Source organism: Protopterus annectens, chromosome 3.part0 (genome assembly GCF_019279795.1).
Source record: "Protopterus annectens isolate FY-2018-M chromosome 3.part0, PAN1.0, whole genome shotgun sequence".
Lineage (NCBI taxonomy): Eukaryota > Metazoa > Chordata > Ceratodontiformes > Protopteridae > Protopterus > Protopterus annectens.
In genome coordinates, this window is record NC_056731.1 from 931303161 (window position 1) to 931315688 (window position 12528).

General features: G+C 39.0%; 1 protein-coding gene across 2 annotated transcripts in view; it reads left to right on the top strand.

The window, feature by feature from the left end:
- LOC122796635 overlaps positions 1 to 12528 on the top strand; it is a 563252-nt gene that overhangs the window by 195951 nt on the left and 354773 nt on the right. For both annotated transcript variants that reach the window (XM_044065262.1, XM_044065263.1), the window contains exon 3: positions 11937 to 12064. In XM_044065262.1, coding sequence (XP_043921197.1) covers positions 11937 to 12064 — 128 coding nt within the window. The remainder of the gene's footprint in view (positions 1 to 11936; positions 12065 to 12528) is intronic.

Consider the following 12528-nt stretch of genomic DNA (forward strand, 5'->3'; position numbering starts at 1 on the left):
ATTTAATGGCTCCATTCCTAAGTAAAGGGACTTCTGGATATTTATGGTTTGAACTGTCATACTGGTTAAAACACATTACCAAAATCATGCAATGCCTTATTGCTGTTCTACAATTGTACATGATATGTGATTTTATATACCTTATTCAGTATTTACTGTATTGTAATATGTATATCTACAAGTTTGTTTTCTGTAATATTTATTTATGTGCACAGCTGGAGACCAGGTGATGAGGAGAAGTCCAGAGTTCTATAGCAGGTATTTTTAATATCAAACATAGATTTAAAAATAATCTATAGAAATGTTGCATAAATGAAGGTATATGTTGGCAGAAATATATGTGTAACTGCAAATACGTATCTATTATGCAGTTATAATGCATAAAAAAGGAAAACAATATATCTGTATATATATATATATATATATATATATATATATATATATATTTATTTATTTATTATTTATTTCCAGTTTGATGTCTGGGAAAGTCCACTGAGCTCGGGGCCTGGAGAGAAAAGCTCCACAATATATAGTATAGTTAAAGATACAGCAAAATATATTAAAACAGTTACAAAATACAAATATATTTCAATCTGGAGACGTATATTTACAATGGTTACATAGCATATACATCTTGAGGATGTCAATAATATGTTCATTTCAAAGAGAAGAGAGAAAAGAGCAAAAACTATTTACAATATATACATTGATAGCAGTATCGTTGGATTAGCAAACATTCAGAGTGAGCCAAGGTATTTACAAATTAAAGAAGGAGTGAAGTAAAAGTAGGTAGGTGGGGAACTGCATCTGTATACAGATATGGAATGATTATGTCATGACATACATTTGTGTATTAATGCAATTATATATTTATGAGTATATAAATGTATGTTAGTATGCAGATATATGTCTGTAAAAGACAGATATACGTTTGCATGTGTATACTTAGAATAATTTTTTTCATGTATATAAAAATATTTGCTTTGCCTCATAATTTCATGAACAGAAGGTACTACCTTAGTTCCTACTTGAAATATTAGCAGACAAGTTTGGTAAAGAAAGAATTTTGTTTGTGTAGACCAGAAAATATCTATTAGTATGATAACTGTATAAGACAATAATTTTTTCCACAATATTAACTGAGGGTTGAGGGGTTAAGGTTGTAATGGTTAAGGTACTTATCTCACAGATTTAATGTACAGGGTTTTGTTCTCATCCTTGAACTGGCTAGGCTTAAAAAGTGGCCCACCTGGGCAGCTAGCCTAGTGCTTACCTCTAAACCTATGAAAAATGGGGGACACTTGGAGTGTGGTGTGGGAGGTGGTGGACAACAGTGCTTAAATTTACCTATGGCCAGCCTTGGTTGTATGAGTTTTGAGGTTGGAGGTCAGCATGATGGTTGAGGTGTTTACCTCACAGATACAAGGTCCAGGGTTTGATTCTCACCTTTGAGGGTGATTGGCTAGGCTTAAAATGGTCCACAATGGTAGCTGAGTGTTTCCATCTCAAACTCACCAATGAATGGAGCTGTAGGCAACAGCACAGACTCTGCATGGTGCCCTATAGGAGATAATTTGTAGAGACAAACCGCTTTGGGCATCTACTGTGGTGCACAGTATCCTTAAGATGGGTGAACAAGAATCACAGACTGGCCACAGTGGTAAAATATGGCTCTTGGTGATCCAGTCATGTGACTAATGTCCCCAAATGGGCAAGGGTATTTGTCAGTGATAAGTGGGTTGAGGACCTGGCCTACTCCAACCTGCACCAGGGACCCATGCTACCAGTGGGAGGGGTGTATGTGCCCCCGTTGGCTGGTGTGTGCTTACCTTAAAGCCCAGCAGCCCTGGGTCAATAAGCTTCTGACTGGCTAGTGTTCAGTTGCCCAGCCTGGGTTACCTGGGATAGCTCTGTTGAGTGAAAGCTGGTCGTAAAATCAATTAACCTGCTAAACATAAACTAAGAATTGCTACACTCAATCTAGGTATACTGACAGGATGCAGCTTGGAAGTGGATCACATGGTGGTATGGAGGAGGCTGTACATTCTATGTCTCCAAGAGACAAGATGGAAGGGCAGTTCAGCAAAGCCACTTGGCTTGGGATCTATAGTCTACTACTCAGGAGGACAGGCTAGAAATTGTGTGGGAATTGTGGTGAGAGAGAGGCTTCATAAGGCAATGAAGGATATCATCAGAATTAGTGACAGAGTCATGGTAGTCAGACTCCAGTGAAATGATAGAGCAGTAGTCATAATCTCAGCCTATGTTTCACAACAGGGTTGTGATAGTGAGGAAAAGAGTGCATTCATACAACAGTTGCAGGATCTACTGGATAAAGCAAGACAACATGAATTGGTGTTGATAATGGGGGACTTGAATGCACATACTGGAACAGACAGAACAGAATGTGAGGACTGCTTGGGTCCACATGGGTGTGGCAGCAGGAATAAAGAAGGAGAGGCCATTTTAGACTTCTCTCTGGCAAATGGCTTGATAGTAGCCAACACATGGTTCCAAAAGAGAGACAGTCACAAGATTACATACAAGAATGGCCAACATACAATTCAGGTAGACTTCCTCCTCTTAAGGAAAAGGCACTGGTGTGGAACCAGTGATTGCTATGTCATGCCCAGTGAAACAGTTAGCCCACAGCAGAAATCACTGGTTGCCACAATCAGCTGCAAGCAAGGGTCATAGAAGGCTCTAAGGTCAACAGAGAACAGGCCAAAGTAAATAAAATAAGTTGACTGGAGAGAAAGTACAAGAGTTCAAGTAATTACTCAGGGCTCTAGCACCCTAAGAAGAGGAGGAAATAGGAGGAGTCGAGGAAGAATGGCAGCACCTCACAACAGCATGTGTGAGAACTAGAAAACAGATATGTGGCCGAGCCAGGTATGGAACTAAGGAAGACTGGTGGTGGAATGCAGAAGTCAAGGAAGTCATCAAAAGAAAGAAGGAGTGCAGGAAAAAGTTGGAGATAGAAAAGACGGACCAGGCTAGGAAGGAATACTGGTTGGCTAACAAAAAAGCTAAGAAAGGAATTACAATACACTCTATCAGCTTTTGGAAAGTGACTCAGTAGGTGACACTAAGAAACTATATCAGGTTGCAAGACAAAGACAGAAAGATAAAGAAGATAGTCAGGCACCCTTGATAAGGGATGCCAGCAACAACCTGCTCACCAGTCCACAGGACAGCAAGGCAGATGAAAGGAGTACTTCCAGCAGCTTCTGAATAAAGAAAACCTCACAGAAGCAATACTGCCCTAGACACAGCCTACAATGAGAGAATTGGAGGAACCCACCCTAGAAAAGGTAAGAATAGCACGAAGGAAATCAAAGTCAGGGAAAGCAGAAAGCTTAAATGAGGTCACAGCAGATATGATAAAGATGCTGGGTGAGATAGGGGAGGAATGGCTCCTAAGGGTACTCATAGCAGTATGAAGGGAAAGGCATATCCCAGATAACTGGAGAATAAGCATACTCATCCTAGGAAGATAATTTCTACAGACCAAATTATTCGGAATTTTGTCCACATGGATCTGATATAATGACAAATGTTGCAAGCTTGGTGGGAAATATCCTTGTATATGGCTAACACTGGGCTAAAGGAAAAGACTGAAATAGTGAACAAGGTACTACTCACAAAAATTCTATTAAGAAATAAAATCATGGGATTTTTTTTGTTGCATTCTTTGGGAAGAACATTTTATAGATTTGGTTGGGAACTCTTCTTTATCTTCAGGTTTGTGCTCCTTTCCTTTTGCCATTGGAGTGGGATGTTGAACAAAAAGAAGTTATGTACGCACCATAATGTTCCATCTGTGTTGTCCTTTGTACAAGAACAAAGGGGGCATCCCCAACTGTGGGCAGTACAGTGTTATCAAACTCCTGTTACACTGCATGAAAGTTCTGGAGAGGGTGATTGATAAACGGATATGCAGTGTAGTAGAAAGTAAGATGAGAGATGAGCAGTTTGGATTCAGATCAGGATACAGCACAACTGACCTGATGTTTGTAGTGAGACAGATAGATGAGAAGAAGCTAGAGATGAGGAAATGTCCAGCTGGGCATTCCTAGACTTTGAAAAAGCATATGACAAAGTCCTAAGAAAGCTGATTTGGGCAGTACTGTGGTGGTTTGAAGTACCATAAACATTGGTAAAATTAGTGCAGGCTATGTACAAGGACTCAATGACTCAAGTATGAACAGTGTTTGGTCCCACAGAAGGGTTCCCAGCATGTGGGTGTGCATCAGGGTTCAGCTCTGAGCCCACTGCTGTTCATACTGGTGATCAAGTACATTAGCAAACGGGTCAAAGGGGACAAATCAACAAAGTTGTTGTATGCAGACAATGTGGCATTGCAGGCAGACTGAGCAAGAACTTCAGCAAAGGATAGGGTAGTGGAATGCAAAACTGATGTCACATGGGATGAAACTAAGTACAGATAAGGCAGTGGTAATGGAAGCAAATTGGGAAAATCAGAAGAGAATTGAGATAGAATGGAAGATAGTGGAACAGGTAAATAACTTCAAGTATCTGGGAGGGGTGGTTGAGGAGAAGGGAAGTTTAAATGAAGTGGTCAAAGCTAGAATCCAAGGGGCTGCAGCCAACTGGCATAGAATGTCAGGTGTAGTGCATGACAGAAGAATGCCAAAGAAGCTGAAAAGTAAGGTGTACAAAACAGTGGAGTGACCAGTACTACTGTATGGTAAAGAAACCTGGTCAGTAAAAGCAGAGCAGATGAGAAAGCTAGAAGTGATGGAAATGAAGTGTCTGAGAAGGGTGGTAGGATGCACACTGTGAAACAGATAAAGAAATGAGAACACAGCAAAAGCCAAAGTAGCTCCAATTGGAGAAAAAATCAAAGAGAACAGATTATGTTGGTTCGGGCCCTTGAGCAGAAAAGCAGAAGACAGTCTGGTGAAAAAGATTTGGGACAAAAAGGAAGAAGGTAAGAGGAAATGAGGACATCCAGCAAAGAGGTGGATGCATTGTATGAGAGAAGACCTGTGACACTCAGGCATGAGTGTCAAAGAAAGCAGGAGTGCGGCAATGAATAGACAGATGGTGACAGTTAACATGACACCCTGACCCCATGTAGAAATGGGAAAAGGGGGGTTGATGATGATGGCAGCTAGCCTAGTACTTACCTATAAACCTATGTACCTATGTTTTTGTAATGACAGTTGTAAGATTGTGGGTTTTTTTTTGTCTCATCTTATGTCAGTATTTTATTTATTTATTAGTTTGTTTTTGTTAACAGGGTAGGCAGGCTTGTCATTGAACTCTTTTTCTGCCATGATTCAATCACAATGGCAGTCATAAACAATACGAGTGACACATAATGAAGGAAACAAATTATTGAACAGAACATTACAGTATAATGCATGGAATTTTAGGTAAAGTCACAAGTAAGCAATTAATTTCACATAAATATTGTATTGACAGCTGTATCAACCAAGCAGTCTCACTGTACAACAAGCTTATTATTTGCTGGCTATTAGGTACTGTGAAATAATGCTATTGATGATTTTACAAATTAGTTTTGGTTGACTTAAGGTTTGTTTAAAATATCGTCTGTATCATTTGCTTGTTTGTTCCTGAGATATTGCTATCTTGGATATAGTTCTTCCCTAACACTATGCTATAATTCAGTTATGCAGTCTTTAGGAAGATGTTCAGCTTATTTACTTGGCTATTTGCTTCTATTATCTACAAACTGTTCCTATCTCCACCCCACAGGATACTACTTAATCCTGTTGTAGGTCAGAGCACTCCACCCTTGTTCAGCTGGTTTAATATGGATCTGATCTCTTACTGAAGTTCTCTTAATGATGTATAGGACTTAGAGGCATCATCCCTAGGTAAATCTCTTTTATCACAACTATAATGATAATATAAATTACAGTTTTTATTAGAGGACTAGACATGCCCCTCATTACCTTTGTAGGACAGTTTAAGCTCAAGTGATTTCCATTTCAACTTCTTGGAAATATTACGTCAGAAATATTATTTATTACACTCCACCCATCATGATAAGCTTGGAACTTAGTCCTATAGTTAGAGGAAACTGGGCAGGTCTTATCACATACAAAAGTTATGTACTTACTGTAATGACAGATATGTAGGACCATGTCCATCTTCCTTTATGGCCCCCTCCCCCAGCATTTTCATTATGATCAAGAAGATCTTTCAGAGTATTTGGTTTCCTTTATAGATTTTCTTCCTGCTTTATCTGCATTAGTGCAGGCTTACATTGATCTGAAGAGGAGTCCTTCTTTGTTAAGGATTATGGATAAAGGGAAGAGTTTGGCCACCAGGGAAAGATTTAGATGCCAAGCTAACTGAGTCCTACCATGCTTGAGTCCTATGTGTAACTGAAGATGGATCTTGTCCTACACATTTCATTATGGCAAGTAAAAAAAATATATTTTAAAAATTAATATTGTTGGCTGTCAACTGCTATTTACTATAAAGATGTTTCTTAAAGAACCAGCAGTAGATGATAGACCAAATACGCTTGTTATGTCTTTCTTTTTTGTTCTCAATCACTAACAACAAACATCACTGCCTGTGTTACAGAACCTCTTTATGTTACACAGGAATGATCATGGACTACACTCTGCTTCGATTAACATACTGGTTCTGTAATATCCAGGATAGCAGGACTCTAGGTTGTATTAGCACAAATAGTGCTGTTTTAATGTGTACACCCCAAGTCTGGCTATCAGGAGGACTGTCCCCTTAGATGTAGATAGTGGCTTTAGCCAACTATGCCATTGTCAACCAGGCTAATGATGTTATGCAGTGCTTTGTATTGTAATTATGGATATTACATGCTTCTGTAGTATCAGAGCTGCTTAATTATTACAGGATAATCTGCATCTCTTATCCCAGTAGCAGTTGTACTTCCTGTCACCACAGTTTCAGCTGTACTTATCATAACTATTATTTACAGTTGTGCCATAACTCCAGTACCAGCTATACTTCTTAGAGGACTCACTGGGGAGTTTGTTATCTCAAAACCACCTAAATTCCGTGTGCTACCTGAGGGTGAGTTTGTCATCCCAGTACCAGCTGCACTCCTCATAGTACTTGTGGGGGAGGGGTTGTTGTATTAATGTGCCAATGTGGTTTTGTAATAAAATGCAGGGGGAATAGAGATAAAAAGGTGGTAAATTAGGAAGAGAAAAGAAGTGATGACAGAAGAGAGTAAGGAGTGAAGGTTTAGGAAGGGAGAGGGGGAATGAGCATGACAGTGTTATAGATGAAGTGCGGATTGAAACCTTAATCTAAGATATGAGTAGAAAACCATGAGGGAAAGTGTTATATAAAGCTACGCACAGTAGAAGTTCATTTTACAAATAATTGTATGGTTAGTCACTTGTATTTTCATGCCACTCTGTTATTACTGTACTTCTCTTAGTACCTACAGGATATGCTGTACCACACTGAGCTGAATGGATTTTCTCTAGTATTAATGTTATTTGTACTCATGGGCATGATTTTTTTCACGTGCCACCCTCCACTATTGGACAGTAATTATAACATATTTCTGGGGACAGTGTATGTCTGTATTTCTTATTTCATAGGGAGGTGCACTTTTTGCTGTGGTTCATAAAACTTTCAACAGCTATAGACTTAGAGTTTAAACCTGCCTGTTTATTTGTTTGAGATGCAAACATACAGCATACATACAGTGAGCTTTATGAATTGCTGAGTTCTCCATTCGGACGGAAATACTGAAGCACTGTAGATTGGTTTCACGTGTTTTACCTGCTGAAATTTGACTGTACGTCTAGCTTGGCATCCCACAAAATGTGTTTCTCTGGAATTTTGCAACATTTCAGTACTAGAAAAACATATCCAGTAGACTGACAAAAGTTTTATAATTGGGTTTCTCTTATATAACAATATTGAAGACTGAGACAGAAACTATCTGGAATGCTGGATGAATGGCTGCTGATAATCTAAAGCATAATTTTATTCCACAGAAACATATATGTGCTCCTTTAATATATCAACTTTATACCACCCCTTTCACACATTATTAACTATTCATGACTAAATTCCCATTGATTTCACTGATTGTGCAGAGGCCCCAAAATGCAGCATTGTGGGGTCAGTGTCATAAAAACAGAACGAAAGATATGTCTGAAAATGTTAACAGAGATAATCAGATTTTTAGAATAATGCATGCCCTTATTGAAAGAACTTTTAGATCTGGAAGACAGAGTGAAAAGATGTTTTTCTGAACATTCAGATCACTGGATGTTATTGCTTCTATCGTACAGACCTGAAATCTGTCTCTTCTAACAGGGTTAATTCTTATGGTATTTTCATACCTCTATGACATCTTGTACCTTTTACAAGTATTGCCTCGGGAGAAAATGTGAATTCATCATTCTGCCCTATGGGGAATTTTCAGCCAATGCATAATTTAATATCTCAAAAACTGAGCAAGATGCATATAGGAAAATTATGTTTGATGCTTTTATGGAATATAGCATTTATATTACCGTATCGTACGATTTAAATAGCGAATGCTATTTCATCGTATCTAAAATATCTAAACCACAAAATATCGAACATACAGAACAGCAAATTTTTTCCAGGGAAAAAATTTGCTGTTCCGAAACACAAACACACAACACAAGCACTCCAAAATAAATAAACCCACACACATACATAGGTTCATAGGTTGGTACTAGGCTATCGGCTCTAGGGCCTATACAAGCCTAGCCATAACAATTCCCTGGCTATTTCTTCCCACACTATTTACTTCCCTGGATCCCTGTCTAGCAGGGCAACTGACGTGATCCCCGGGGTGAATTTCCTTTCTCCCATCCAATCATCAAGGTTCCTTTTGAAGAGGGCCAAAGAGGTGCTCTGCTTGATGTGTATGGGCAGTCTATTCCAGAGTCTGGGGAGTCTCTGAGTCAGGAACCTATCCCTCCAGCATGTTTTGTTTATTGTGAATGCAAGATTTAGATCCCTGGAGCATGTGGCTCTGAGGGATTGGGATTTCTGTAAGTGTAGCATGTCCAACAGCTCTGGGTTTGACATGGCCTTGTATGTTAAGCAGAGTTCGCCTCAGAGTAGACAATATGCAACTGAGTATAGCTGGTGTTTTTTAAGGCGGTCAGCATATGGCATCTGCTTTAGGCCTGTGATTCTTTTAGTGAGGTATTTCTGCAGCCTTTCCAGTTGTTGCAGATGTCTTGAGAGATACATACCAAATGGGGCATTGTATTCTATAATGGGTCTAATGAGGGATGAGTACAGTGGGACAATGACCACCTTTTTTCTGGATGAAAAGCCCTTAGTGATGAGGTGTGCCACATAGAAGGATTTCCTGACTGTTGTGGCGATGTGGTTATTGAAGGTGAGACCACTGTCCACCTGTGTCCCTAAGTCTCTTATCATACTTTCGGTGTTTAGTGTACTGCCACCTATGTGACAATTCATGGGTACATGTTTTTCCCAAAGGGGATAACTATACATTTCTTGGCATTGAGCTTGAGCCCATGGCTCTGGCACCAAGCATCTGTTTCTGTAAGGCCCTTTTGTAGAATATCCACATCATGTGGGGATTCAATAATGGCTCCCAGTTTGCAGTCATCTGCAAACTTTGTTAGCCAGAGTCCCTTAGTGTTGGCCTGTACTTCAGAGAAGTAGATGCCAAACAAGAGAGGTCCCAGGACTGAACCCTGAGGTACTCCACTTGTCACTTGTCTGGAGCTGGATTTGGAGTCAGCTACCTTTACAGTGTGGGTTCTGTCAGTAAGCCAGTTGGCAACCCATCGAGTGACATAGGGATTAATGCCCAGCATAGCAAGTTTATCTGATTCCAGAGTGGGAGATGGTGTCAAAGGCCTTGGCGAGGTCTAGATAGGCTGTGTGGACTGCCTTACCCTCGTCCACAGCTCTGGTGATTGATTCGAAGAAGTTAATAAGGTTCAGGAGACAAGATTGGCCCTTCATGAACCCAAACTGGGTGGGGTCCAGTGTTTTAAGGTTGCCAATGTCTTTGTTTATAAGTTCCATGATACACTCAACAAAACCATAATTCTAACCCTACACTACTACCTGTCCACTCACCTTAACCCGACCCTAACCCTAATGTCCCTAACTATTGTACACTCACCTTATCCGCTCCCTAACTCTAATGTCCCTAACTATCGCACACTCCCCTTACCCTGATCCTTTCCCACACTTACCTTTACCCGGTCCGTAACCTCTGTTCACATACTAACCTTACCCCGGTCTGTAACCTTCCCACCACAGTAGAGTAAATAGCGAAGCCATGGAACGGACATCCGAAATATTACCCTAGGTAAGATTTTGAAGTTCCGTGGCTTCGCTATTTTTGAGTTTTCGACAAAAACAGGTTGATATTATAGCATTCAAAGTTTAAAAACTGTGATACTATAATATAGACCCGGAATGTATACCTTTGATTTTTAGGATTTTAAAATTTCATAATGCTATGTGTCATACCATAGTTTGAAGAAGAATATCCAGAATGCATGCTGCTGATGTCCCATTATGTATAATGCATTTGTGAAGTAAAGCGTACTGAATAAGGCTACATTAAATGACCTGTACCTTACTTATGTTGCTCCAGTACTTACCATGCTACCATACCCTTTAAGTTTTATAACTGTTAAACTGCTATAGGGTTGCTTCATTCTAGCACCTCAGTACCATCTGTAATTGTTTACTACTCTACCCACATAAGGTGCTGTGGTACAGCAATTGTACAAGTTTCTGCTGATATGTTTTGAATATTATAGCAGTAACAGTTTTGTACAGAATGGCCATGTACATTGCTTATGGCACTGCAGTACCTTCTGTATCATAGAGGATGTGCTATGCTGGTCCATTGATGCAGTATTCAGATAACAGGCATTAGGTATGCTTGCATTTTTTTCATTTGCACTCTTCTTGTCCAGCAGCTCATGTATCAGTATGCATCTCTATAGTGATGCTGTGGGACTGAACCCAACATATAACATACAGACAAAGGTGTAACACTGGGAAATAAGGCGCACAGTAAACAGGGAAATTCATTTAGTTTTGCAGACAAGTGCAATTTTCCTGCAAGACATCTATGGAATTGCAAAAACAATGACTAGCCGAAAGTTAGGAAATGGGACATTAGCATGTCTCACGTTCAGCACTTTCTAAATATAACCCTCACATTTATCACTTTAGCCTCGCTATCTTTTCCCTAAAATAAACCATTTCACTGTAATCACGCAGATAGTATGCATCTACACTAGAACTATAATTCTGCATTCATTCTCAACCCAGTATAACTGTGGACATTGTGATAATGAAACAGTGGTGTCTGGTACCGCTGCCTATGCGATGATGCTCAAACTAATTCTTTATCTCACAGATGGAGAGTGAAGGCTGTAGATATAATGAAAGAGTTATAAACAGGCAAGGTAAACCACATCTCTGATGCCTCTAAAATTTCCCCACTTTGTTAACAAGCTTGACAGGATAACTCTTATTAGTTTCTTTAATATTTTTTTCTCAACACGTAGATTGATGCATAGCATGATTCTGAGTTTTGTGCTAGATGGCAGGTAGTTTTACTTCTCAAGTTTTATTCTCAGGATTAACATTCAATTATCATTGTTACTTTTGCCATCAGTAATGTCAAATTACATTATCTCAGTCAATGACATTATGTACAGTTTAAAATGGTACTGATGGGTTATCTCTCTGGTACTACTCTGATTTTCTTGAGTTAACATAAAAATGAGAAACAAAGGCATAAAATGTACAATTTACATTGGTACAATTGTCTCAAAGGGGTGATACAGAAATTAACCATGATGAAATATGAAATTATATATTATGTATGATTATGTTATGCTATGTCTTAAGAAATGTAACAAGTAATTTTGGTGTTTGTTCAGGTGATGGCTTTGTCGACTATGGCTGACTTAGCAACAAATAGTAAGTGTTGTGGCTTGCACCTACGAGAGACCAGGTGCTGTAATGCTTTGGGTTGGCACTCAAACCTTTTGCATCATCCATATTCGCAGTAAGTTATACACCAGGTATCTTTATTATTGTTTTTTCAATAACAGTTATACACCAGGAATTTTATTATCATTTTTTTTCAACAAACATCTTTATTAAATTATCACATATGACATATGCAATCTTACATTTATATAAATGAAAAACAAACAAAATGACACCACTTTAGCTGCAAACATTATACATCACAGACACCACTGAAGCAACTGTAGTTGCAAACATTATGTATCACTTAAAATCTATCCTTTCATTGTCAGTTAAGCATTATATGGCTCATTCAAATCCTGCCTCTTAAACCTCATGCCTTCTCTGCATATATTGTTCCCACAATTCCCATTTTTTTCTTATGTAGTTTGCTCCTTCTCTTTTCTAAATATCCCAATTCCAGTTGTTTTATCTCTGTTACTATATTCACTACTTCTAGTAAACTTGGTCTAGACTTTGATTTCCATTTTCTAGTAATTG